The 27,244-nt window shown below is 42.9% G+C and overlaps 1 protein-coding gene across 1 annotated transcript in view; it reads right to left on the bottom strand.

Moving 5' to 3' along the window:
* Positions 1-18,091: 18,091 nt before the first annotated feature.
* Positions 18,092-27,244, bottom strand: part of LOC109898794 (leucine-rich repeat-containing protein 52-like) — a 30,353-nt gene continuing 21,200 nt past the window's right edge. The window contains exon 2 of the mRNA XM_020493883.2: positions 18,092-20,580. Coding sequence (XP_020349472.1) covers positions 20,252-20,580 — 329 coding nt within the window. The 3' untranslated portion in view covers positions 18,092-20,251. The remainder of the gene's footprint in view (positions 20,581-27,244) is intronic.

Raw genomic sequence — 27,244 nt, 5'->3', positions numbered from 1 at the left:
AAATCTACACACAATACCCTATAATAACAACAGGTTTAAAAAATGTATTACAAATAAAAAACAGAAATACCTTATTTACATAAGTATTCAGACCCTTTGCTAAGAGACTCAAAATTGAGCATCAGGGAGGTGACCAAGAATCCGATAGTCACTCTGACATAGCTCCAGTTCATTTGAGGAGATGGGACAACCTTCCAGAAGGACAACCATCTCTGCAGCACTCCACCAATCAGGCCTTTGTGGTAGAGTGGCCAGACGGAAACCACTCCTCAGTAAAAGGTGCATGACAGCTCGCTTGGAGAATGCCAAAAGGAACCTTAAGGACTCCGACCATGAAAAACAGAATTCTCTGGTCTTAAAGCATCACGTCTGGAGGAAACCTGGCACCATCCCTTAGGTGATGCATGGTGGAAGTAGCGTCACGCTGTGGGGATATTTTTCTTATGTTATCTTATCTGTTGGAAAGATATCAGTTTGTCTCTGTAGATGGTTTGTCCTATGACAAATCAACTGTACATTTCGGTGTTCCTACAGGCTCCGTTTTAGGACCACTATTGTTTTCACTATACATTCTACCTCTTGGTGATGTCATTCGGAAACATAATGTTGACTTTCACTGCTGTGCGGATGACACACAGCTGTACATTTTGATGAAACATGGAGAAGCCACAAAATTGGTGCTTAATAACTTCTTGCGGATCAGTGGGACGCAACATTCGATGAAATTGCAGAGCGCCAAATTCAAATTAAATGACTATAAATATTAAAACTTCATGAAATCACAAGTGCAATACATCAAAATAAAGTTTAACTTGTTGTTAATCCAGTCGCCGTGTCAGATTTCAAAAAGGCTTTACGGCGAAAGCAAACCATGCGATTATCTGAGGACAGCGCCCAGCACACAAATGCATAACAAATCATTTTCAACCAGGGAGTTGCGACACGAAAGTCAGAAATAGCGATATAATCAGCTAGGGCTGATTTCAAGGTTTTACTGCTGACCTACAAAGCATTACATAGGCTTACTCCTACTTATCTTTCCTATTTGATTTCATTGAAGCAATATCTCAAGACATCAGTCAGGAAGTTAAAGCTTAGTCGCAAATGGGTCTTCCAAATGGACAATAAATGTGATATTTCAGTTTTCGATTTTTTATAAATTTGCCACCATTTCTAAAAACCTGTTTTTGCTTTGTCATTATGGGGCATTATGTGTAGATTGATGAGGAAAACATTTTAAGGCTGTAACATAAAAACTATGTGGAAAAAGATAACGGTTCTGAATTCTTTCTTAATGCACTATAAGTATTTTTGTTTCAGCAGGAGCTATTTGTTTTCCAACCTGTGCTATACCACGATTGTATTTGAAATATTGTGAAAGGCCTGTTTTGGCTGGATGCTGTTCACTGACATTTGCTACGTATTCCCATCTGTAGGCAATGCCTTGTAACTGGGCTACACTCCACTGCTAGGCTGTTTAAGAAAAATAAGCTATTGATCCTCTGTGGCTAAACTATAGGCCTGCTCCTGGTGTAGTATTCTGAATGATTTAATTGATTTCTGAACAGACGGAAGTCATTCTTTTGCTCTATAAATGTATTTCAATTTATCAGGGGTGCTGCAGCACCACCAGCACCATTCCCATGGCTATGATTCTATAAGGACAAAAATGATGATGACATACAATTCTGGAGTGAGTACGGCATCGCTGATTGCTTTTATTTGAATTTTTACCTTGCAAACAGTGACATTTATTTTTCATGCCACGTGTTGTACAGGATCCTGGCAAATGGGTTCCGGTTCGATAACTGAGAGGTGCCTGATCCTGTTTCAGCAGGATCCAGGTCAAATTAAGCCCTGCCTATGACATAGCCTACCGAAGTTGGAATGACAAAGTTTTAATATTTTAATATATAGGTTTTAGGTTTCATTTATTCTCACCAAAGAAAACAAGATGGCGCCGACAGCTCTGCTTCAAGCTCCTAAGCAACTTTGCAGTATTTTTTGTGTGATATTTCTTACATTATTAGCCCAGAAAGTTTTTTTGTGTTAATACAGGCGGAAATAACTTTTGGATATCAGAGTGGCAGTAACTCACCAGCATTACGACCAGGAATACTTTCCCGAATTGGATCCTTTGTTCGTACACCCCAGGGTAATTGAATGGCCCCCATAGGCTGGCGGAGAAGATGTATTTGGAGTGGACTTCTAGTCTGACTCAGGAGGCGTGCACACACTGAACTTTATGCAAACTGGAAACCACATCCCGAGGCTGCAAATTTGAGGAAAATGCTACCGAAGTTCAATCAACACAATGATTGTAGTACTCGCTCTGGAAAAACACTCAACCACTGCTACTCCCCTTTTCAAGATGCCAACAAGGCCCTCCCCCACCCTCCCTTTGGCAAATCAGATCACGACTCCTATAGGCAGAAACTCAAACAGGAATCACCCATGTTAAGGTCTATTCAACGCTGGTCTGACCAATCGGAATCTATGCTTCAAATTTCTTTTGATCACATGGACTGGGATATTTTCCATATAGCATCTAAGAATAACATTGAATTATACACGGACATGGTGACTGAGATCATTCGGAAGTGTATGGGGGATGTTGTACCCACTGTGACTATTAAAACCTACCCAAACCAAAAACTGTGGATAGATGGCAGCATTCGCGGAAAACTGAAAGCATGAACCACTGCATTCAACCATGGCACGGTGACTGGGAATATGGTTGAATACAAACAGCATAGTTATTCCCTCCATAAGGCAATCAAACATGCAAAAGGTCAGTACAGAGACAAAGTGGAGTCACAATTCAACGGCTCAGACATGAGACGTATGTGGCAGGGTCTACAGACAATCACAAATTACAAAGGGAAAACCAGCCACGTCATGGACACTGACGTCTTGCTCCCAGACAAGCTAAACACCTTCTTTGCCTGTTTTGAGGATAACACAGTGCCACCGATGCGTCCCACTCCCAAGGACTGTGGGCTCTCGTTCTCTGTGGCCGATGTAGGTAAGATATTTAAACATGTTAACCCTCGCAAGGCTGCTGGCTCAGACGGCATCCTTAGCCGTGTCCTCAGAGCATCCGCAGACCGGCTGGCTGGAGTGTTTATGGACATATTCAATCTCTCCCTATCCCAGTCTGCTGCCCCAACTTGCTTCAAGATGTTCACCATTGTTCCTGTACCCAAGAAAGAAATTAACAAAATAACTATTGCCCTGTAGCACTCACTTCTGTCACCATGAAGTGCTTTGAGAGGATAGTTAAGGATCATACCACCTCTACCTTACCTGACATCCTAGACCCACTTCGATTTGTGTGGCAGCAGAGAAGAAGGTTAACGTTTTACGTGTTCCCAACCAACTGTGTTTTTAGTTAGTTTCTTTGCGTTGTTTGTAATGTATTTTGTAACTTATTTTGTACATAATTTACTGTCTCTTATGACCGAAAATAACTTCTGGACATCAGGACTGCGATTACTAACCCTGGACTGGCAGAAGGCGGAGAAAAAGGGGCCAAAGGGCGGGCTGCCTTCTGAGAATTCGTAGGCGATCGAATAAACCCCCACTTCCTTCCATTCTGCTAGCAAACGTGCAATCTCTGGAAACTCAAATAGATGACCTACACGGAAGATTAAACTACCAACAGGACATTCAAACTGTAATATCTTATGCTTCACGGAGTCGTGGCTGAACGACGACCCTATCAACATACAGCTTGCTGGTTATACGCTGTACTGGCAGGATAGAACAGTGGCTTCTGTTAAGACAAGGGGTGGCGGACTATGTATTTGTGTAAATAACAGCTGGTGCACAATATCTAAGGAAGACTCAAGCTATTGCTTGCCCGAGGTAGAATATCTCATGATAAGCTGTAGACCACATTATCTACCTAGAGAGTTCATCTATATTTTTTGTAGCTGTTTACATACCACCACAGACTGAGACTGGGATAAAGACCGCATTGAATAAGCTGTATTCCGCCATTAAGTAAACAAGAAAAGCTCACCCAGAGGTGGCACTCCTAGTAGCCGGGGACTTTAATGCAAGGAAACTTAAATCTGTTTTACCAAATTTCTATCAGCGTGATAAATGTGCAACCAGAGGGGACAAAAACTCTGGACCACCGTTACTCCTTACACAGAGATGCGTACAAAGCTCTCCCTTGCCCTCCATTTGGCAAATCTGACCATAATTCTATCCTCCTGTTTCCTGCTTATAAGCACAAATTAAAGCAGGAAGCACCAGTGACTCTATCAATAAAACAGTGGTCAGATGAAGCAGATAGAGATGCCGCTTTTAAGGAGCGGGACTCTAACCCGGAAGCTCAGAAGAAATCCTGCTATGCCCTCCGACGAACCATCAAACAGGCAAAGCGTCAATACAGGACGAAGATCGAATCGTACTACACTGGCTCAGAAAGCCTGTCGGATGTGGCAGGGCTTGCAAACCATTAGAGACTACAAAGGGAAGCACAGCCAAGAGCTGCCCAGTGACACGAGTCTACCAGACGAGCTAAACTACTTCTATGCTCGCTTCGAGGCAAATAACACTGAAACATGTATGAGAGCACCAGCTGTTCTGAAAGACTGTGTTATTACTGACAATTTCAAACTCTCCCTGTTCGAATCTGTATTACCAACATGTTTTAAGCAGACCACCACAGTCCCTGTGCCCAAGAACACTAAGGAAACCTGGCTAAATGACGACTGACCCGTAGCACTCATGTCTGTAGCCATGAAGTGCTTTGAAAGGCTGGTCATGGCTACCATCAACACCATTATCCCAGAAACTCTAGACCCACTCCAATTTGCATACCGTCCCAACAGATCCAAAGATTATGCAATCTCTATTGCACTCAACACTGCCCTTTCTCACCTGGACAAAAGGAACACCTATGTGAGAATGCTATTCATTGACTATAGCTCAGCGCTCAGCGCTCAGCGCTCAACACCTTAGTGCCCTCAAAGCTCATCAATAAGCTAAGGACCCTGGGACTAAACACCTCCCTCTGCAACTGGATCCTGGACTTCCTGACGGGCCGCCCCCAGGTGGTAAGGGTAGGTAACAACACATCCGCCACGCTGATCCTCAACACAGGGGCCCCTCAGGGGTGCGGGCTCAGCCCCCTCCGGTACTCCCTGTTCTCCCATGACTGAGTGGCCATGCCAACTCAAGCATCAAGTTTGCAAACGCCACAACAGTAGTAGGCCTGATTGCCAACAATGACGAGACAGCCTACAGGGAGGAGGTGAGAGGCCTGGCAGAGTGGTGCCAGGAAAATAACCTCTCCCTCCACATAAAACAAATGAAGAAGCTGATCGTGGACTTCAGGAAACTACACCGGGGGCACGTCCCTATCCACATAGATGGGACCGCAGTAGAGAAGGTGGAAAGCTTCCAGTTCCTCGTCATCCACATCACTTACAATCTGAAATGGTCACCCACACAGACAGTGTGGTGAAGAAGGCACAACAGCGCTTCCTCAACCTCAGGAGGCTGAAGAAATTTGGCTTGGCCCCTACGACCCTCAAAAACATTTACAGATGTATCACCGCCTGGTACAGCAACTGCACCGCCCACAACCACAGGGCTCTCCAGAGGGTGGTGCATCATCAACGCATCACCGGGGGTACACTGCCTGCCCTCCAGGACACCTACATTACCCGATGTCACAGCAAGGCCAAAAAGATCATCAAGGACCACAAAGATCATCAACCACCCAAGCCACGGCCTGTTCACCTATCATCCAGAAGGCGAGGTCAGTACAGGTACATCAAAGCTGGGACCGAGAGACTGAAAAACCGTTTCTATCTCAAGGCCATCAGACTGTTAAATATCCATCACTAGGAGGCTACCACCTGGTTACTCAACCCTGCACCTTAGAGGCTGCTGCCCTATATACATATACTTGGAATCACTGGCCACTTTAATAATGTTCACATCTCATATGTATATACTGTATTCCATTGTACTGTATTTTAGTCAATGGCACTCTGACATTGCTTGTCCTAATATTTATATATTTCTTAATTCCATTATTTTACTTTTAGATGTGTGTGTATTATTGTGAATTGTTAGATACTACTGCACTGTTGGAGCTAGGAACACAAGCATTTCACTACACATGCAATAATATCTGCTAAATATGTGTATGTGAATAAAATGTTATTTGATTTGAAGTGAAAGACAAAACAGTACAGATGAAAAACTGGTGAAAACAGTGTGCAGGTGAGGTTGGAAACCAAAAGGGCTTGTATGAAAACCAAGAGGAGAGGAAAGATGAGATGAGAGGAGAGCAGAGGAAAGGAGAGGTCAATGTTAGACTATAGAGACGTAGCCCTGTCTTTGTTATGTCTCTGCCCTGGTGACACATCCAGCTGTCAGGATTTTTTTAGGTTCCTGGGAGCTGGCAGCACATCCCAGGCCTGGTGTTCTCTGGCATTGACTCATCATGTCTGGTGTTCTCTCTTCCCCTACAGCTTACATTCTCAGTGATACATAACACACTGACAATGGGCCACGACACAAACAAACAATCACACATGCACACACACACAACCACACACGCACATACACACACAGACAAACGCATGCACATACACACACAAACACACACACACACGTGTTTGTGCGTGTGTGGGTGTGTGTGTGTGTGTGTGTGTGTGTGTGTGTGTGTGTGTGTGTGTGTGTGTGTGTGTGTGTGTGTGTGTGTGTGTGTGTGTGTGTGAGAGAGGAGCGGGGATGGAGGAAGATCCACTGCAGTGTCTGACCCATCCTGGTGCAGGTGATAAAAACACAGATGCTGCCAAAGAGAGGGATGAGAGGAGAGAGAGAGGAAAGAAAGAAAGACAAGGTGCCCGTCATGGGGGTTTCTATTATATAGTTGCAATTGAAGCCTCAATGTATTGTTTACCTCATATTAAAGCTATACAATAGTAAAAAAGAAAGAAAAGATTGACAATGGAAGGTGAAAAGGGAAGGGAGGTAGACTCAGGAATCTGAATGAGGTCCAAATAACTGCAGTGAAATAGATTAGATGGAGAAAAAACGAGAGGCGTAGAGAGAGACAATGGGAGAAAGTATTGCTGCATGGTTAGTGCTTTTTGAAGTCTGTTATAAAAAAAAAACGTATCACAGATTTTAGTTTGGATAATTTTTTTTGTTTTACAATGGCAAGAAAAAGTATGTGAACCCTTTGGAATTATTTGTCACAACAATAGACAAACATAGTGTGCTTAAACTAATAACACACAAATTATTGTATTTTTCTTGTCTATATTGAATACATCATTTAAACATTCACAGTCTAGGATGGAAAAAGTATGTGAACCCCTAGGCTAATGACTTCTCCAAAAGCTAATTGGAGCTAACCTGGAATTCAATCAATGAGACAAGATTGAGATGTTGGTTAGAGCTGCCTTGCCCTATAAAAAACACTCACAAAATTTGAGTTTGCTATTCACAAGAAGCATTGCCTGATGTGACCCATGCCTCGAACAAATAAGATCTCAGAAGACCTAAGATTAAGAATTGTTGACTTGCATAAAGCTGGAAAGAGTTACAAAAGTATCTCTAAAAGCCTTGATGTTCATCAGTCCACGATAAGACAAATTGTCTATAAATGGAGAAAGTTCAGTACTGTTTCTACTCTCCCTAGGAGTGGCCGTCCTGCAAAGATGACTGCAAGAGAACAGCGCAGAATGCTCAATGGGGTTAAGAAGAATCCTAGAGTGCGAGCTAAAGACTTACAGAAATCTCTGAAACATGCTAACATCTCTGTTGATGAGTCTACGATACGTAAAACACTAAACAAGAATGGTGTTCATGGGAGGACCCCATGGAAGAAGCCACCACTGTACAAAAAAAACATTGCTGCACGTCTGAAGTTTGCAAAAGTGCACCTGGATGTTCCACAGCGCTATTGGCAACATATTCTGTGGAAAGATGAAACTACAGTTGAGTTGTTTGGAAGGAACACACAACACTATGTGTGGAAAAAAAAAGCACAGCGCACCAACATCAAAACCTCACCCCAAATGTAAAGTATGGTGGAGGGAGCATCATGGTTTGGGGCTGCTTTGCTGCCTCAGGGCCTAGACAGCTCGCTATCATCGGAAAAATGAATTCCCAAGTTTATCAAGACATATTGCAGGAGAATGTTCGGCTATCTGTCCGCCAATTGAAGCTCAACAGAAGTTGGGTGATACAACAGGACAACGACCCAAAACGCAGAAGAACATCAACAACAGAAAATCAAAATCAACAATGGCTTCAACAGAAGAAAATAGGCCTTCTGGAGTGGACCAGTCAGAGTCCTGACCTCAACCCGATTGAGATGATGTGGTATGACCTCAAGTGAGCAGTTCACACCAGACATCCCAAGAATATTGCTGAACTGAAACAGTTTTGTAAAGAGGAATGGTCCACAATTCCTCCTGACCATTATGCAGGTCTGATCTGCATCTACAGAAAACGTTTGGTTGAGGTTATTGCTGCCAAAGGAGGGTCAACCAGTTATTAAATCCAAGGGATAGTTGTGACCTAGATGAAGATCAGATAACATTTTATGACCGATTTATGCAGAAATCTAGGTATTTCCAAAGGGTTCACATACGTTTTCTTGTCACTGTACATTAAATGCACTATGCATAATGTGGGTTGAATGCTGTAACAACACATAATAAAACAATGAATAAAAGTCCCATGATGGTAGTAGTGACTACTCATTTCTACTTATCACTTATTAACCATCATTTATTCACATTACTTCACTTTAATAAAATATTTCAGTTCTGTATATTACATTTGTTTTAGTTGATGACTTTATTATTTCATTCCAAGTCAAGCTCTATGGAGCTTCTGCCTATGCTGTCTGACAAAAGCACTATTTAGTAGTTCTTTAAAGTAAATAAGGCCTACCTTTATGACTGCTGAATACCAATTATCAATCACTTAGGTCATGTATTTTCAGGTAGAGATACCTTGCGAAGCAACAGCTGCTCTCTATATCACCTCAAGGTCGCACATTCTTTTGTCTCTTTAGTAGCAGGTGTAAAATAAATACAGGCCGGACAAGTAGATGCTCAATGGATTATGGTCATTGTAGTTAATTGTTAGTTACCACGTTTATGCGCTAAACTATGGAGAATATTGGCCTGTGGGAAACTACAACTCCCTACCACAGTACATCGCACAGTTCAGTCTGGATCTGATTTATATGCAGAGAAACTGTGCAATGTGCATATTGAGCTCACAGGAAAATAACAAACTAAATGCAATTCAAATAATAAACTAACGTTGGTTAATTAGTTATTTAAAAATGAAAAAATAACAGTTATTTCGGTTAATCGCTCAGCGCTAGGAGAAAGACCAGAGAGAGAGCGTGTGTGTGTGTGAGAGAGAGATAGACAAAATGGGGGAGAGGGGGAGGAGATAAGCGGTGACTGGGTTTATAGTTTGAGGGAGAGTCCATTTGGTGCAGTAAAGGTATCAATACAGATACACAGACAGAGAGAGACAGAGAGTGAGAAGAACAGAGCGAGGGTAAGATAGAGATAAGGATGGAGGAGACAGAGGATGAGTGATCTGTACATACCACACTGAGGACAAGCAGCTCCTCCCACCACCTTTATGATTATTATTATGGGATACAAATATAGCATCAACCCCAGCTCTCTCTCCCTCCCCACACTCGTCTCTCCCATAAACCTTCATAATGGGGCAGAGAATAGAGTTGGCAGCCAACAGCCAATAGACAAAAGAGCAAGGCCATCAACTTCCCACGCTCTCTCTCTCTGCCGCCACTCTGCCCCTTGTTCTCCCCATGTCTATCTCCCCTTATTAATTTCCACTTCCTTTTCCCTCCCTCCCTCCCTCCCTGTCTCTCTCTCTCTCTCTCTGCCGCCACTCTGCCCCTTGTTCTCCCCATGTCTATCTCCCCTTTTTCATTTCCACCTCATTTTCCCTCCCTCCCTCCCTCTATCTCTCTCTCTGCCGCCCTCTGCCCCTTGTTCTCCCATGTCTATCTCCACTCTTACATCCATGTTCCTTTTTCCTCCCTCCCTCCATTTCCACCTCATTTTCCCTCCCTCCCTCCCTGTCTCTCTCTTATTCTCTCCAGTGCCAGGTTGTTGACAAAGAGGCTAAATCGATCACCCCTCTGCACTCCGTTCACTCGCCCCTTCCCTCTCTCCCTTTTTCCCTCTCTCCCTCCCTCACTCCCCTGTCGCTCTCTCCCTCCTTCCCCAAATTGGGCTGACATAGCGGTTGTTTCACATTCAAGTTAACCCACTTACATGTAATCCATACTGCTTTTTGAGAAATAATATTGAAAAATATGTGGAAAAGTATGTTTTATTCTCGGTCACAATTGTGACCAATGGGAACATACAGTGCACTGGCTATAGCACAATGAACAGATATTTAACAATGCACATCATTAGCATATTTCCCAGCATGCTGTATGGCAAGTTGATTTTTAGAATCGTTTGTTTCAATATGTGTTTTTGCATGCACATTGATTGATTGATTTTATGCTACACAAAGATAAATAACATACATTACAAAACGAATCCAATCTGTTAGTAGGTTGACTAATTGCACCCGTTACTGAGATGGTTGTTCCTATTTAGATGGTTTAGGTAGTATCTTTTATCAAGTTTCCCTACCTTGGAAGTCATTCTAAAGGCAGGTTGCAAAAGTTCATATTTTTGGATATCCTAAATTCTGGTTGGATTCCAATAGGAATTACATATAACTTTGCAAACCAGCATAATGCGACTTGCCCGAAGTTGCCTACAAAAGAGTTTCAGACTACTGTGTTGTGGTAAAACTATTTGGAACTAGGAACACAAGCATTTCTCTACACCTGCAATAAAATCTACTAAATATGTGTATGTGACCAATAACATTTGATTTGATTTATGTGCAGTGTTGTTTCTACAGTGTTGTTTTGAATTATGTACTGTGAGCGAATTTTAGAACAGATGTTGTTAACAAGCTGTAGCTTATGCCAGCGGTTGGGAACCCCCAGACGTTTCACAATTGTTTTGTAGCCCTGAACTAGCTCACCTGAGTCACCTAACAAAGGTCATGTCTAGATGGGATACAGCTTTTGTCAAATTGACATCAAAAGTTGCATTTTTATTTTAGCTAACCATAATCCTTTTCCTAACCTTAACCTAATTATCCTAACCTGTTACTTTAATTATCCTAACCTGCTGTGTAAGTTCTCCTAAACCTGCTACGAAAAGTCAATTTTGACAAAAGCTGTATCCCTTATAGACAAAACCCTAACCAAGGGCTTGTACTTAGTAGACAAGTTGATTCAGGTGTGCTAGCTTTTTTTTTGCCAGTTGTGTTATGTAGCCTAGAATAATAGCAATATGTGATCTAGCAGACATTGATTCCACTTTGATCTAATTTTATTAGCACCATTCTCCATTCATCACTGAAATTTGCCATCCTAGCCTGTTCTTTGGGCAGCCAAACGAGTAGAGCAGAGACTGCGTAAAGTAGAGAATCCAGCACATGTGCAGAAGCTTCTGACTATTAGCTGTTGGGAAGACGGTTCCAGAGAATTTGGATCCGCAGCCGCTCCGTAGTTTTTTTTCGACTGTTAGACTTCTGGTGCCAAATCTGTCTGTACAAGTGCACATTGCAGAAATATGATTGCGACCATTTTGAGAAATCATATAACATTTCTCTAAATGATACTAGACACATTGATAAAGAATAAGATATGACACATTTGTTTATAAGTACAACTTCTCTAGAGTACTAAAGCTTTGTGTTGTCACTATTGTGACCCGTGGGATTAAATGGGTTAAGAAACAACAGAAAACGCAGTCATCCACAAACATCAGAGTCTATCCTTTAATAATAGTCAAAGATACAATAGGACTTAATATAAGTTACTGCAGTTTTAAATAGCCGGAACCGCTGTAGACAAAAGACAGTCCTGTGTGGAGTCATACAGTATTACAGTAGTGTATGTTTGTGTACGTACGTGTATACGTGTATGTGGGTACTGGTTTCTACTGGTAAGGACAGAGTGTGTGTGTTCAGGTTGGAAACTGCCAGTGTGACAAGAGGTTTCTGTAGGCCTGTCAAAGAACCGTTGGGGTGTTAGCAGTTGAAGCTGCTGTATGTGTGTGTCACTTTTAACATAATGAAGAGACAACTGTCTCCAGCCTCCATAACACCATCCATTATCCTCTCTCTCTCCTCCCTCTACCCCCTGTCCATACTCAGGTTCACACTGTAGAAACCAAATGTGCTATTTCATGACATGATATCATTTAGTTGAAATCCCTTTTACGTGAATGGACGTTAATTTCCCCCGTTTTAATGCTGCAGTACATTGGGAATGTTCATAGTGGCTCCTCAAGTCTCTCCTATTCTCTCTCGCTTCTTCCTCCTCTTTCCACTGAGGCCCGATTCAAGGACATGCAACCAGAAGGATACCTGCCGAACAACTACAGTATATTTTCCTGTACTCACACAACAACACATGTCAGACTGGTATGCCGTGTAAAGTGTATGTGTGTGCATGTGTGTGTATGTTTGTGCATGTGTGTGCATGTGTGTGTATGTTTGTGCATGTGTGTGTATGTTTGTGTATGTGTGTGTATGTGCTGAACATAGAGTCAAAATAGAAGTATGTGTAAACCAGAGCAAAAGTTATGATTCGCTTTCACACAGGTGTGTGAGGGAGTATGCGTGTAGATATTATACCTATGTATGTATGTGTGTATGTGTGTGTGTGAGCTCACACTCTGGAAGAAAGAGTAATTTACTTATTGCATTAGATGGTTTCTGTGCTTCATACTCAGGCTCTGATACTGCCCACACACATACACACACACACACACACACACACACACACACACACACACACACACACACACACACACACACACACACACACACACACACACACACACACACACACACACACAGCTGTGGAGAGAGAGAGAGATGAACACAGAAGGAGATATAAAGAGAGGGATAGTGGGAGAGAGATAAAGAAGAGGTGTGAGGTATTAAAGCCTCTCAGAGTAGCAGACTTAACACTGGGCAGTGGATATATATATATATATATATATATATATATATATATATATATATATACATTACCAGTCAAAAGTTTGTACACACCTATTCATTCAAGGGTTTTTCTTTATTTTGACTATTTTCTACATTGTAGAATAATAGTGAAGACATCAAAACTATGAAATAACACATATGGAATCATGTAGTAACCAAAGAAGTCTTATACAAATCAAAATATATTTTATATTTGGGATTTTTGTTAAGAGTTCATGTTTCATGTTTGGCCTGATATGGTTCTCAATCAGAGGCAGGTGTTAGTCATTGTCTCTGATTGGGAACCATATTTAGGTAGCCTGTTTTGTGCTGGGTTTTTGAGGGTTGTCTTCTGTTTTTGTGTGTCTGCACAAAACAGCGCTGTTTTGTTTTTTTCACATTTGTTGTTTTGTATTTTGTAGTGTTCACGTTTATCGTCTTTATTAAACATGATGAACACTAACCACGCTGCGCTTTGGTCCGATCCTTCGTCCACAGAAGAAAGCTGTTACAGTAGGGGTGGTATACAGAAGATAGCCCTATTTGGTAAAAGACCAAGTCCATATTATGGCAAGAACAGCTCAAATATGCAGAGAAAAGACAGTCCATCATTACTTTGACATGAGGGTCAGTCAATACGGAAAATTTCAATAACTTTGAAAGGTTCTTCAATTGCAGTCGCAAAAACCATCAAGCGCTATGATGAAACTGGCTCTCATGAGGACCGCCACAGGAAAGGAAGACCCAGAGTTTCTACTGCGGAGGATAGGTTCATTGGAGTTAACTGCACCTCAAATTGCAGCCCAAATAAATGCTTCACAGAGTTCAAGTAGCAGACACATCTCAACATCAACTATTCAGAAGAGACTGTGTGAATCAGGCCTTCATAGTTGAATTGCTGCAAAGAAACCACTACTAAAGGACACCAATAATAAGAAGAGACTTGTTGGGGCAAGAACACGAGCAATGGACAATGGTTATGTCAAGATCACAGATTTTAGAGAAACAACAAATGTCGGTACATATAAGTGTCTTATATCGTCTGTAAACTTAAATTATTGTTAATATAACTGCACTGTCCAATTTACTAGCTAGTAGCTATTACTGCAAAAAAATGTCATGCTATTGTTTGAGAAGAGCTCCTAACAACAAAAACCTTTTTTCACCACGATAGGTTTAATAAATTCACCTCCAAATTCACCTCCTTCATGGCACGCCAATGACGCGGGCGGTCATCACTTGAACAACTGTATCTTTGTCAAATAAGCACCAATCGGGGTCAAACAAAGCTAGCTAGATAACCAAAGAGCTGGGCTTTACGTGAAACCATGTATATGTCGTAAAATGTGCTACTAACCTTGTACGACAGCATGCCTTTTCATTTTGGACAAAAATTATAAGGATATTCAGATTTATGAAGTTATGAAAACTAGTTTTTCAAATGTTGAACTTATAATATGGCTACTAATACTTGGAAAGTCCAAGTCCAAGTATACAGATTTGATGATATTCTTGTAGAAAAATATAATATGAATGCGAATGTCTCCTCCTGCCCAAATGTACCTGGGGACTTCACACTAAAAGTCTTGTAGTTCACTCATACTTCAAGTTATCTATCTGAAACTTTGCACATATACTGCCATCTTGTGGACATTATCGGAATTACAACCAGAGTGATGGCTAGAACTATGACCTTTCTGTTGCATTTCAAAGGTGGTGGTAGAAAAAGACTGGTTGTTTTTTTCTTTGTATTTTCTTCTACCAGATCTATTGTGATATATTCTCCAACATTCAATTCACATTTCCACAAACTTCAAAGTGTTTCCTTTCAAATGGTAGCAAGAATATGCATATTCCTTGCTTCAGGGCCTGAGCTACAGGCAGTTAGATTTGGGTATGACATTTAGGCGAAAATTGAAAAAAAGGGGGCTATCCCTAAGAAGTTTTAGCAGATGATCTCTCCATGTGTTGTTCCCACCGTGAAGCATGGAGGAGGAGTTGTGATGGTGTGGGGGTGCTTTGCTGGTGACACTGTCAGTGATTTATTTAGAATTCAAAGCAGACTTAACCAGCATGGCTACCACAGCACTCTGCAGTGATATGCCATCCCATCCCAACAGGACAATGACCCAACACACCTCCAGGCTGTGTAAGGGCTATTTGAACAAAAAGTGTGGCTACTTTGAAGAATCAAAAATCAAAAATATATTTTGATTTGTTTAACACTATTTTAGTTACTACATGATTCCATATGTGTTATTTCATAGGTTTGATGTCTTCACTAATATTCTAGAACGTAGAAAATAGTTATAATAAAGAAAAACCCTTGAATGAGTAGGTGTGTTCAAACTTTTGACTGCTAGTGTATATACACAGAGAGAGAGAGTGAGAGATACGCTAGCAGTGTGTGTGTGTGTCCAACTGGTATGGTGATGGTTCAGTGGACAGCCTGAAACCGGCCCACTGCAGAACAGACTGGACACACACTCACACACACACATACACACACACACACTGGGCTCTCCCCCGGGTGTCTTCTCATATCTGCATTGTCTTCTCTGTCTGGACGAGCTCATTATGGGACAGAGGTCTGTGAAGCGACGAAGCCCTAGTGTGTTTGTGTGTGTGTCTAACTCTGCAACCCCCCGGTGTATGTGTGCAGAACAGGGGCATGTGATCGATAGACTGTGACCAGCACAATAAATGATTTAGAGCCGAACAGAGCTTTAAGGCTTCTTGTATGTGTGTGCGTGCATGCCACTTGGTGTGTGTGTGGACCTTAGTCTCAATAAGCATGTGGGTCACCCGTAATACATGTCAGTACTCGACGTCCATCCACGTCTAAGGACGTTGGGAGATGACGTGGAAACCGGTCTCTAGGGGAAACAATGAGCGCTGTTACCTTCAAGTAGGTTTCGGTTTTGTTTTGCTAGGGCGTTGGGGACGGGGATGGCGGATGGGCGTAAACATCTGGTTCTAAAGGTTGCAAGTTCAAATCCAGATATAGAACATTGAAAGAGTTAATGCCTAAACTTAACCTTAAAGAGGTCACTTTTGAGAAACATGGATGAACGTCTAATTATGATGTGAGGCTGTGAGAGCTTGTTGCTATAAGACTCTGGCTCTGCTGCGATCTGATGCTGTCCTCACAGTTGGAGTTAGCTCTGAAGTTTAGAACATACAGGACGTCTCAGCACAACACACACACACACACAGCCCTGAGCCAGTACACTGGTTCATGACTATAAGGTGCTTCTGGGTTTGGAAACTTTAGGGACTATAAAATCAGTAATCTGTTCCTACGACTGCTCTCCTTGAGTGCATTTCAAATGTTTACAGTACAGATTGTCTTGTCTCCTCTCCTTCATTTCAAGCCCTAAAGCAGTGTTTCCCAAACTCGGCCCTGGGGACCCCAAGGGGTGCACTTTTTTCCCCCCTTCCCTAGCACTACACAGCTGATTCAAATAATGAAAACTAAATGATGAGATGATTATTTGCATCAGCTGTGTAGTGCTATGGTCCCCAGGACCGAGTTTGGGAAACATTGCCCTATAGGGAAACACTAATGCATTTGAAGGAGATGAGATGAGGAGAGGAAGCCCCTGTAGACTATTGAGATGCAGCCTTCATCTGATGGCCAACTTACAGCAAGATCATGGCGTTCCGCAACAATGAATGCATGAATGTTGAAGGCTGTTTAAAATACCAACCCCCGCACCCCTGAGTCAACCATTAGCATGAGCCATGTACAATGATACACTCACAGGACCTCGGCTGAGGTTACAACACGCACACATGTACACACACATACACACGTACACACACACACACACACACACACACACACACACACACACACACACACACACACACACACACACACACACACACACACACACACACACACACACACACACACACACACAGGTTTCTTGGGGGATGACAGGGGGTTCCAGAAACTACGGGGTGCACCCTCCCTGCTCTTATTGGTCAGTTGCGGACATCAGCAAGATTCTAGAACATTGCCCTTGGCGACGGTGACTCGCTTGCCAACAACAGTTCTGTAACAGAGAGAGAACCCTCACACAGACACACATATATACACACCCCAGCCTTCCATCTGTAAACACACCTACCCACACACACACTCTACATGCCCTTTCAGGACCCCCTGTTCTGTTTACATCCCAGCCATTGGGCCCTTCACCCCTTAAACACCCCATCCACGCCTTACACAACCTGAATCCCCCTGATCCTGTTTCTCTTTCAGTGGTCATATTTATACCCTGCTCTGTCATCTTACGGGTTAACATGTACCCCTCCTGGCCCTCTCTGCATCACAACAGAACACCCAACACCCCCCTGTATCCAGACTGAGCAGCAGATATGTCCTACGGGCCATCTCATCATTCAACAGATGAGATGGCTGCAGCGTGTGTTTGTGGTATATGTGTGTTTGAAGTAAGGTCATATAGTACATGGGACAGACATCTTAACAGCAGTTTCATTTGTCTTGAGGCTGTGGTTCTGTCGAGACGGTTTAGCTGCTCCTAAGTACATCATCTGATAATGACCAGCTAAAGATCTGACAGTTTAGCTGTGTATCTGTGTCTCTGTGTGTGTGTATGTGTGTGTCTGTGTGTGTGCATGAATGTGTGCGTGTCTACTTGCTTGAGTGCCTGCTTGTTTCTTGTGCTTGCGTGTGTGCATGTAGTGACAGCTAAGGACTTGTCTCCTGAATGTAGAGGGATGGAGACAGAGATGGAAAAACAGATGGAAGGAGGGGTGCTAATGTTCCTAGACCTAAGGGTCTGAATTTAGCTGTGCCCTTGAGAGGAGTCTCTGTGTGTGTGTGTGTGTGTGTGTGTGTGTGTGTGTGTGTGTGTGTGTGTTTGTGTGTGTGTGTGTGTGTGTGTGTGTGTGTGTGTGTGTGTGTGTGTGTGTGTGTGTGTGTGTGTGTGTGTGTGCGTGCGTGCGTGCGTGCGTGCGTGCGTGCGTGCGTGCGTGCGTGTGTGCGTGTCGGTGTGGATGCATCTCAGTAGGCAGGGACATGGAGTGTGATTATAAATTAACCCCCCCCCCCACTATAAAAAATAATGCTGATATCCTCCTAATGCTCCACGCCCACATATAGACCCACACACTGATGCTCTCATCAACTTCACTGGAAATAACCCATCTGACTAAACTCAACTCCATGGTGGAGGAAGTTTCTGTTGAGAACAGGCTTTGTGGAATTCAGCTCTGACTATATCGATTTGCCCAAGGTCAATACTTCAAAAAATAACAAATATAGAACGCTTACCTTGTACCTATGTTTGTCCTCTGTAGACGCGTGCCTTTTTTTGTTTGCTGAGATCCATATGTTTTAATAAATCGTTAATCAAATACAACCACCGACTGTTTCCTTGTTGAGATTCAATTGGCATGTGCTCAGTTTGCCCGTCTTAGAGCACCAGCAAGTAGCAAAGAGGCGCTGGTTGCATTTGATTAACGTTTATTAAGCAAACATGGAAAGGCATGCAACTACAGAGGACAAACATACTGTAGGTACAAGCTGAATTCCTGTATTCAACAAAGCCTGGTCTCTGCTCAACTCCGTTGGTGGAGTTGATCAGGAACTTCCTTCACCATGGAGTTGAGTTTAGTCAGCTAGAAATAATCTGGCTAACAAACACACAAACACTACTCTCGTGTGTGCGCTCTGTACTAATAGTTTGAGGTGGACAGAAGGCAGAGAGTGGAGGGTCAGGGTTAGTCTAGACCTATGAATCACTTGTTCCCCCTGGTGAGAGAGATGCAGTCTGATGGTTCTGCCCCAGTTACAGTAGCTATAACTAGGCTGAACTCAGGGGTGAAAGTAAGGTGGTGCGGTCCGGTACGACATCAAGGCAAAATAAATAGTGTAGGTACGCCGTACCGGTAAAGCATAAGCCTGTCACAACACTTCAAACAAAATGTCATGAAAACTGTCAGCTACTACACCATTATTTATCAATACCGTATATCAGAGGCATAAAAATGAGCGAATGCACTTCAAAACGGGTGGTGTAGCCTACGCTCCAAAATGCGATGTGGATCGTCGAGAACACTGAAGTGGACACATAAATTCCGCCTAATGACAGTCGTCAAATGTCATTGCACTTTTTTGTTGTTTTGTGTAACGGATCTCTCTTTCCATTCACCACTGTTTTGAGGATGGAAATATGCTGTGAGTGGATGAACGTGCGCGGGAAGCCTAGTGAAGGAGCCCTTTGAAGTGACTGTTTGACAATCAGATGAAAACATCATGACTGGTTGTGTTTCTGCCACAATAAAAGGTGATACATTTTAAAAGCTAAATGACAAATCTTTACGAGTAGGCCCACAGAGGACCTATTGAATTAATAGGGGTTCTATATGGAATTCTATGATTAGGCCCAAAACATTTTTAAAAATAGGGAGGCTCATTAAGTTCTACTTTCTACTTTCACCCCTGGCTGGACTAGAATATGAACCTAACCTATTGTAGACCTAAATACTATGTGTTTATCTGTGTGTCCTTCCCCATAATTATTTGAATTCATAATGCTTTTCTCAAACAAGCGCATAACATTGAATGGAGGGTAACTCACTCTTATTATTGCATCACCAGAGAAACCAAACTAGCAGTGTGTGTGTGAGTGTGAGTGTGTGTGTGTGTAACAGTGGGGGGCTTATTGCTCTTAATAGTTCAGATGTCACTCTGTAGTCCTGAAGTGGAAGGCTTTATCCCCCCTTGTTGCTCTCTCGCACTCGCACAGACACACTTACACACACTTACACGCACGCAGGCACGCACACACACGCACACACACACACACACACACACACACACACACACACACACACACACACACACACACACACACACACACACACACACACACACAGGGTATAATGTCTGTCCTGTTCTCTTCCACTTAGAGACACCCAGTCAGAACAGGACTGTCACTCTACAGAGTCCAAGGTCCCAGTGTCCTTTATTCTCATCTCTCCATCCCTCTTCTTTCCTCCTTCTTTTCTTCAGTGTCCTTCCATCACTCCATTGCTCCTTGTAATGTATCCTCTCTGCTTTCTCTTCTGCCTTTTTTTATTTGATTCTCTTCCATCTGCTCACATCCCGCACTCACACCTGCATGCCAGCCTTATTCAGATCCCCGTTCCCCTGATGCCCTCCCCCCATCATCCCTCCGCCCATATGTCTCTCCTCCTCGTCATCACTGTCCATGTCTTCCCCCTTCCTCTTGTTGTATCTCTCGTACAGCACCATGAGGACACCCATCACCCATGCCGACACGGTGCCAGCACTGAAGATGACAAAGCCAATAGCGATAAAGAACAGATAGTCCCAGTAACCCAGGCCCTGGTGGCAGTCTGCCCTCAGCTGCATGCCCACCTCAGCCAGCCGCTGCCCAGACACTTCCGGAGGCCCCTGGCACACTGTCTGACCCTCATCTGGAGAAAGGGAAAGAAAACAGACATGGTAAGGGGGGGGTAAAGAAATGGAGCGATGGGGGAGCAGGAGAAGAGCATTAAGGCAGTAGGAGACAGGGATGGGGAGAGAAAGAGAGAAAGAGTTGAGAGGAGGGAAGAATGGAGGAGAGGGAAAGGTGAAGGAAAGAAAGAATGAAGGTGACGTAGAAGAGAGGGAGCGGGGGTGAGGGGGAAAATAATTCAAGGGAGAGAAATTACCACAATGCAGCTCACACACACACACCCACACACACATAAAAAGCTGTGATAACCTTGGTGATAAATGATCCGTAAAAACACGATAGATTTCCTCAGGGTAATGCAGATCTGGGACACGTCTAGGCACAGACTCATTAGAATGCTTAACACACACACAGACAGACACACACAGACACACAAAAACACACACAGACACACACACACACACACACACTGGGATGAGCATTTAAATAGCCTTCATAGAAACACACACAAGGCATCTCCAAGGAGAGATAGTGTTTTGCTGCAAACTTTGACTCAATCATTCACTTTGTGATTACAAAAACACTATTGTTGGCAATACAATGTTACGGTTTTGAAGGATTTAAAAAAGATGATTCAACAAATTTAATAGAGATAAATATATGTACCATGAAAAGATTTCGATACGGAGACACCACAGATCTGGTCCCTGGGGACCATGCCACAGCAATCTTACAAAATGCCGTTGACCCCAATTAGGCTCGATGTTATACTGCATGTTATAGTTTAGAGAACCTTGTGTACATGTCCCAACATTTTTGTAACATGCCTGGTTGGTTGATATACCACACAAGTGTCCAACTCTGATGGTTTTTGTGATTTCCTTTCAATTTGGGTCCAATTCTACTAAGCTATATGGAATTGTTTTAAGGTCATACCAAGGATAATTTTGCTATTTGTTATAGAAAAATATATATACACATTATTTTGATGAAACATTTGATTTGGTCTCACTGCTATTAGCCCAAACAAACACATTGAATAACAGATTCACTACATGGAACAACAGATAGTCCCCCCCAAATAATCTGAAGGAAGTTTGTTCTGAAGAGATATAAGGACATTTTTATTTTAATTTTTTACATGTATTTAACCCCTTATTTTTGACACTAAACAGTCTCCATATATAAAGTACTTCCATTTATTTTTTCAACTGGTACCAAGGGACCTTCAGCAAAACAACCCACATCTACGTGTTTGTGAGAGTCTCACCTTTCCACAATAGTCATAATAGACAATCTTTCGGAAGCTACAGACAGTTTTGCGAGAAGACCGATTTTCGGGATGTCTCATGGTCTGATAAACACCATTCTAGTTCTGTCACCTTTCATCGCAGATGCGGAAGTGCGACATCGGCACATCCAATAAAATAAAAAAATATCTCTAGCTTAAACATTTGGAATTTTACGGGGATTTTTTATTATGCTACTCCACTGTCTCTGTCAGTCAATCCGTTACAGCCAATGATGTGTGAGGAGTGTGGAGAACCATACAGACTGATCTGGGTCACTTCTGTCTCACAACATAGAGAGAAAGAAAGAAACAAGGGAAGAGTTCTTTCTTCACATATGATTTCATTTCATCTCTCTCTCGCTCTCTCTTTCTCTCGCTCAATCCCCCACTCCTCCCTCCATCTCTCCTCCCTCCGTCATCCATTTATCATACTTAATTGCACTGAGTTGTCCTTTCCAAAACATAAGATATAGAACTTTTCAAGAGGCCTCGTTTCTCTTTCCTAGACAAATAAATATGATTTTGGATTTAATTAAACTGCACTCATCTTCAAATAATACCAGAGGTCTGAAGGAGAGGGGGAATGATGGAGAGAGAGGGTTCAGATGTTGGGATAGTATGGGAGAGCTCCAGAGAATAAGGGAAATACCGCAGGAGAGACAAATAACGCAGGAGAGACAAATAACGCAGGAGAGACAAATAACGCAGGAGAGACAAATAACGCAGGAGAGACAAATTACACAGGAGAGACAAATACCGCAGGAGAGACAAATACCGCAGGAGAGACAAATAACACAGGAGAGACAAATACCGCAGGAGAGACAAATACCGCAGGAGAGACAAATAACACAGGAGAGACAAATACCGCAGGAGAGACAAATACCGCAGGAGAGACAAATAACACAGGAGAGACAAATACCGCAGGAGAGACAAATACCGCAGGAGAGACAAATAACACAGGAGAGACAAATAACACAGGAGAGACAAATACCGCAGGAGAGACAAATACCGCAGGAGAGACAAATAACGCAGGAGAGACAAATAACGCAGGAGAGACAAATACCGCAGGAGAGACTAACTGCGGAGTTCACCACCATTACATAAAAAACTATGTAATCAGATACAGAGATATCCTATTTAATTATATTTGTAATTCCACACTCTGAGAAACAACGTTGTTATCTAGAACCTAAAAGGGTTCTTTGGCTGTCTCTTTTATATTTTTTTTTATTTCACATTTATTTAACCAGGTAGGCTAGTTGAGAACAAGTTCTCATTTGCAACTGCGACCTGGCCAAGATAAAGCGTAGCAGTGTGAACAGACAACACAGAGTTACACATGGAGTAAAACAATTAACAAGTCAATAACACAGTAGAAAAAAAAGATTCTATATACATTGTGTGCAAAAGGCATGAGGAGGTAGGCGAATAATTACCCTATAGGTGAACCCTTTGAAGAACCCTTGTTAGTTCCAGGTAGAACTATTTTGGTTCCAAGTAGAACCATTTGGGTTCCATGTAGAACCCTTTCCACAGAGGGTTCTACATTGAACCCAAAATTATTCTACCTGGAACCAAAACAGGGTTTTACCTTGAACCAAAATGGGTTCTCCTATGGGAACAGCTGATAAACCCTTTTGGAACCCTTTTTCTAAGAGTATATGATCAGATATTTGTAGCCCTCAGCAGTTCTGTATCATGTATTTAGAGTGTAAATACACAATCATCAGGACAATCTTAGACTAATTGAAACTGCTAATCAAGGATGTGAGTCATATCCAAACTTTATCCAACCTATAACCTGTATATGTCTTTATCCAACTGGATCCTGAGGCTGTAGCTGAGGACATGTGTCTAATACTATCTTAGATTGGACAGGTTAGTGTGTGTGTGTGTGTGTGTGTGTGTGTGTGTGTGTGTGTGTGTGTGTGTGTGTGTGTGTGTGTGTGTGTGTGTGTGTGTGTGTGTGTGTGTGTGTGTGTGTGTGTGTGTGTGTGTGCGTGTGTGTGTGCGTGTGTGTGTTTGTGTGTGTACGTATGTGTGTGTGTGTCAGGCACTCTCTGAGGTTAATGCAGGTCAGGATCTGACACAGAGGGTAACCTCAGCTTTCCCTGTCTGGGCTGAATATATTGGTACATGATTTCACACACGCAAGCACACACACACACACACACACACACACACACACACACACACACACACACACACACACACACACACACACACACACATGTGTGTGTGTGTTTATGTGCGCCTGAGCGTGTGTATTTATTTGTGTGTCCAGGGAGCAGGTCAGTAAATAGTAGAAGAAATAAGAGCAGCACTGATCTTTGTTTTCTATTCCCCTGGGTTGTTACCTTGCTGCTGACCTCCATCTGACGGTGGTTCATCTGTTCAGTGCAACAGACAGTGTGTTTGTGTTAAAGTGGTAATGATGTTACATTGTTTGAATTCAGGAGCAATAATTCATCTTCAAAACACAGCAAACAAGGTTATTGTCCACAACCAGTGATACATGCATACGCACCCACACACCAGGCAGCAGGCCACACACACTCTCACTCTGCATAATGTTATACTGTACAGCATGAGCCTGAATAAAGATACAAGTTGAAGTCCCATACTGCAACTTCAGGCTCCATGCTGCTCACTATAATAGGAAAACAAGAGTTCCATTTAAAAGCATTTGGAACTCACATTCAGCTTGCTAGAAGATTGATAACCACATACCACTTCTAGGGCTCTCAGATGACCTTGATCCCTAACCTCTGACCCCTAACCTGAAGTCTGACCCCAAGCTTAAACTTGAGACTACAGTCAAAGTCCCAACGAGCACATCATGGTCCAATGGTAAATTAGAAAGGTTAATTTGCTCTCTCAAAGTCAATCAACATTGGACGTGTGATTGACCATCAATGGTTGAAGTGGGTTAGTACTGACTGCTATGGAGAATGGGAACCTCAAATATTCAAATGCCTCAGTACCGGCACTAAAACAGGAAACAGGACCTCTGTTACCTGTGTTAAAAGACAATTAAAGTGAGCAACTCTGATGCCAGGTATTGAACCTGGGACATCTGAGATAGTAGCCTACTGTACAGTATTCTAAAAGCTAAATAAGTGTGTATGCTGCAGAGTAGAGTAATGTCAATACTGCTGAGTCTACACTGAGGCACCTATGACTCAGGATCACACACACACACACACACACACACACACACACACACACACACACACACACACACACACACACACACACACACACACACACACACACACACACACACACACACACACACACACACACACACCCATGCATGCACACAACTCAGTTTTAGCAGTTTTAGATGGTTACACACACTCTCCTTCCATTACTATGTGTGTGACCTTGACAGAGTGAGCAGTGCCAGTCCCAGGAGTGTGAGGAGAGAAGCAACTGAGGACCAGACCAACTGAGCCCACACTCACAGAGCACTGAGACTGCTCAGCCAGGTCACCCATGATACAAGTCAGTATTCGACATCCATAACATTTTTGTTTTAAACCTATCCCTAGAAAAGTGGGGTTAATGCCTAAACTTAACCTTAAACACTTGGATGAATGTCTAATTCTGACGTGAGACTGGGAGGGGCTTCTATCCAGACTCAATATCACACACAGCAGACCTAAATACAAGACTATTTCCATTTCGCTGGAGTGCTGGAGAAATTACATTCCTAAAACATAACCAAACATCTCTCTCTCTCTCACCCATTGCTCTCTCTCCCTTCCCTCTCCCTTCCCTCCCTCTCCCTTCCGTCTCTCTCTCCCTTCGCTCTCTCTCTCCCTTCCCTCTCTCTTTACCTTCCCCTCCCTCTCTCTCCCTTCCCTCTCTCTTTACCTTCCCTTCCCTCTCTCTCCCTTCCCTCTCTCTCCCTTCCCTCTCTCTCCCTTCCCTCTCTCTTTACCTTCCCTTCCCTCTCTCTCCCTTCCCTCTCTCTCCCTTCCCTCTCTCTCCCTTCCCTCTCTCTTTACCTTCCCTTCCCTCTCTCTCCCTTCCCTCTCTCTCCCTTCCCTCTCTCTCCCTTCCCTCTCTCTCCCTTCCCTCTCTCTTTACCTTCCCTTCCCTCTCTCTCCCTTCCCTCTCTCTCCCTTCCCTCTCTCTCCCTTCCTCCTCTTTCCTCTTGACTCAGATAAAGCAGCAATGAAGTCAGATAATAGAGTGAGTCCCACCACTTCATAGCGTACTCAAGTACCACGCACACACGTACACACACACACACACACACACACACACACACACACACACACACACACACACACACACACACACACACACACACACACACACACACACACACACACACACACACACACACACACACACACACACACAGACACACACACACACACACACAGAGCTGGTATTGGTTGTGAAGTATTAACATGGAGGGCAGACTCCTAGTCACCCATTAATTGTAACTAGAGCTATTTATAACACACTAATTATGACAGTGCATGTGGGTGTGTGTGTACCATGTTAGTGTACATATGGTAATCCTACAGATGAGGAGGAGGCTACTTGTGTCTTTTATCATTTTAATCTTTCCTCCCAACCTCATAGATGCAGAACAAATAGCTTAGAATAATGTGTGGATGTGTGTGTGTCAGTGGAGGTTGCGGGGAGGACGGCTCTTAATAATGGCTGGAATGGAGCCGATTGGATAGCATGAATCCATGTGTTTGATGTATTTGATGACATTCCACCTACTCCGCTCCAGCCATTACCACAAGCCCGTCCTCCCCAATTAAGGTGCCACCAACCTCCTGTGGTGTGTGAGTAGCTGTACTATGTGCTTGTGCATATGTGTGCGTGTGCGTGCATGTGCGTGTGTGTTTGTGTGTGTGTGTGTGTGTGTGTGTGTGTGTGTGTGTGTGTGTGTGTGTGTGTGTGTGTGTGTGTGTGTGTGTGTGTGAGGCAGGTAGAGCCTCCTCATTGCCCTTCACCAGATAGAGATACACTGGGGTCCGAAATTATTGACACCCTTGATAAAGATGAGCAAAATTGACTGCATAGTTAACACACTGAGATACAGTATATTGTACGCTCAAAAAAATGAGTAAATTATATTATTTATACTAATACAATTGCTCAGAAAATGAGATTTTGTTTAACAAGTAATCTTTTTTTTCTCAAAAAGGTAGGGGTCAGAATTATTGACACACCTCTTTTCAATTTCTTTCAATACCTCAACTGGCTTTCGAGGATAACGGCACTGAGCCTTTTTAAAAATAACACATAGGGAAGGATCTTAGATCATTCTGTCACGTTCTGACCTTTATTCCTTTGTTTTGTCTTTATTTAGTATGGTCAGGTCGTGAGTTGGGGTGGGCAGTCTATGTTAGTTTTTCTA

The sequence above is a fragment of the Oncorhynchus kisutch genome, linkage group LG10, assembly GCF_002021735.2.
Source record: "Oncorhynchus kisutch isolate 150728-3 linkage group LG10, Okis_V2, whole genome shotgun sequence".
Taxonomy (NCBI): domain Eukaryota; kingdom Metazoa; phylum Chordata; class Actinopteri; order Salmoniformes; family Salmonidae; genus Oncorhynchus; species Oncorhynchus kisutch.
The sequence above is the reverse complement of the archived record's forward strand: the minus strand, read 5'-3'. Positions and strand labels throughout refer to the sequence as shown.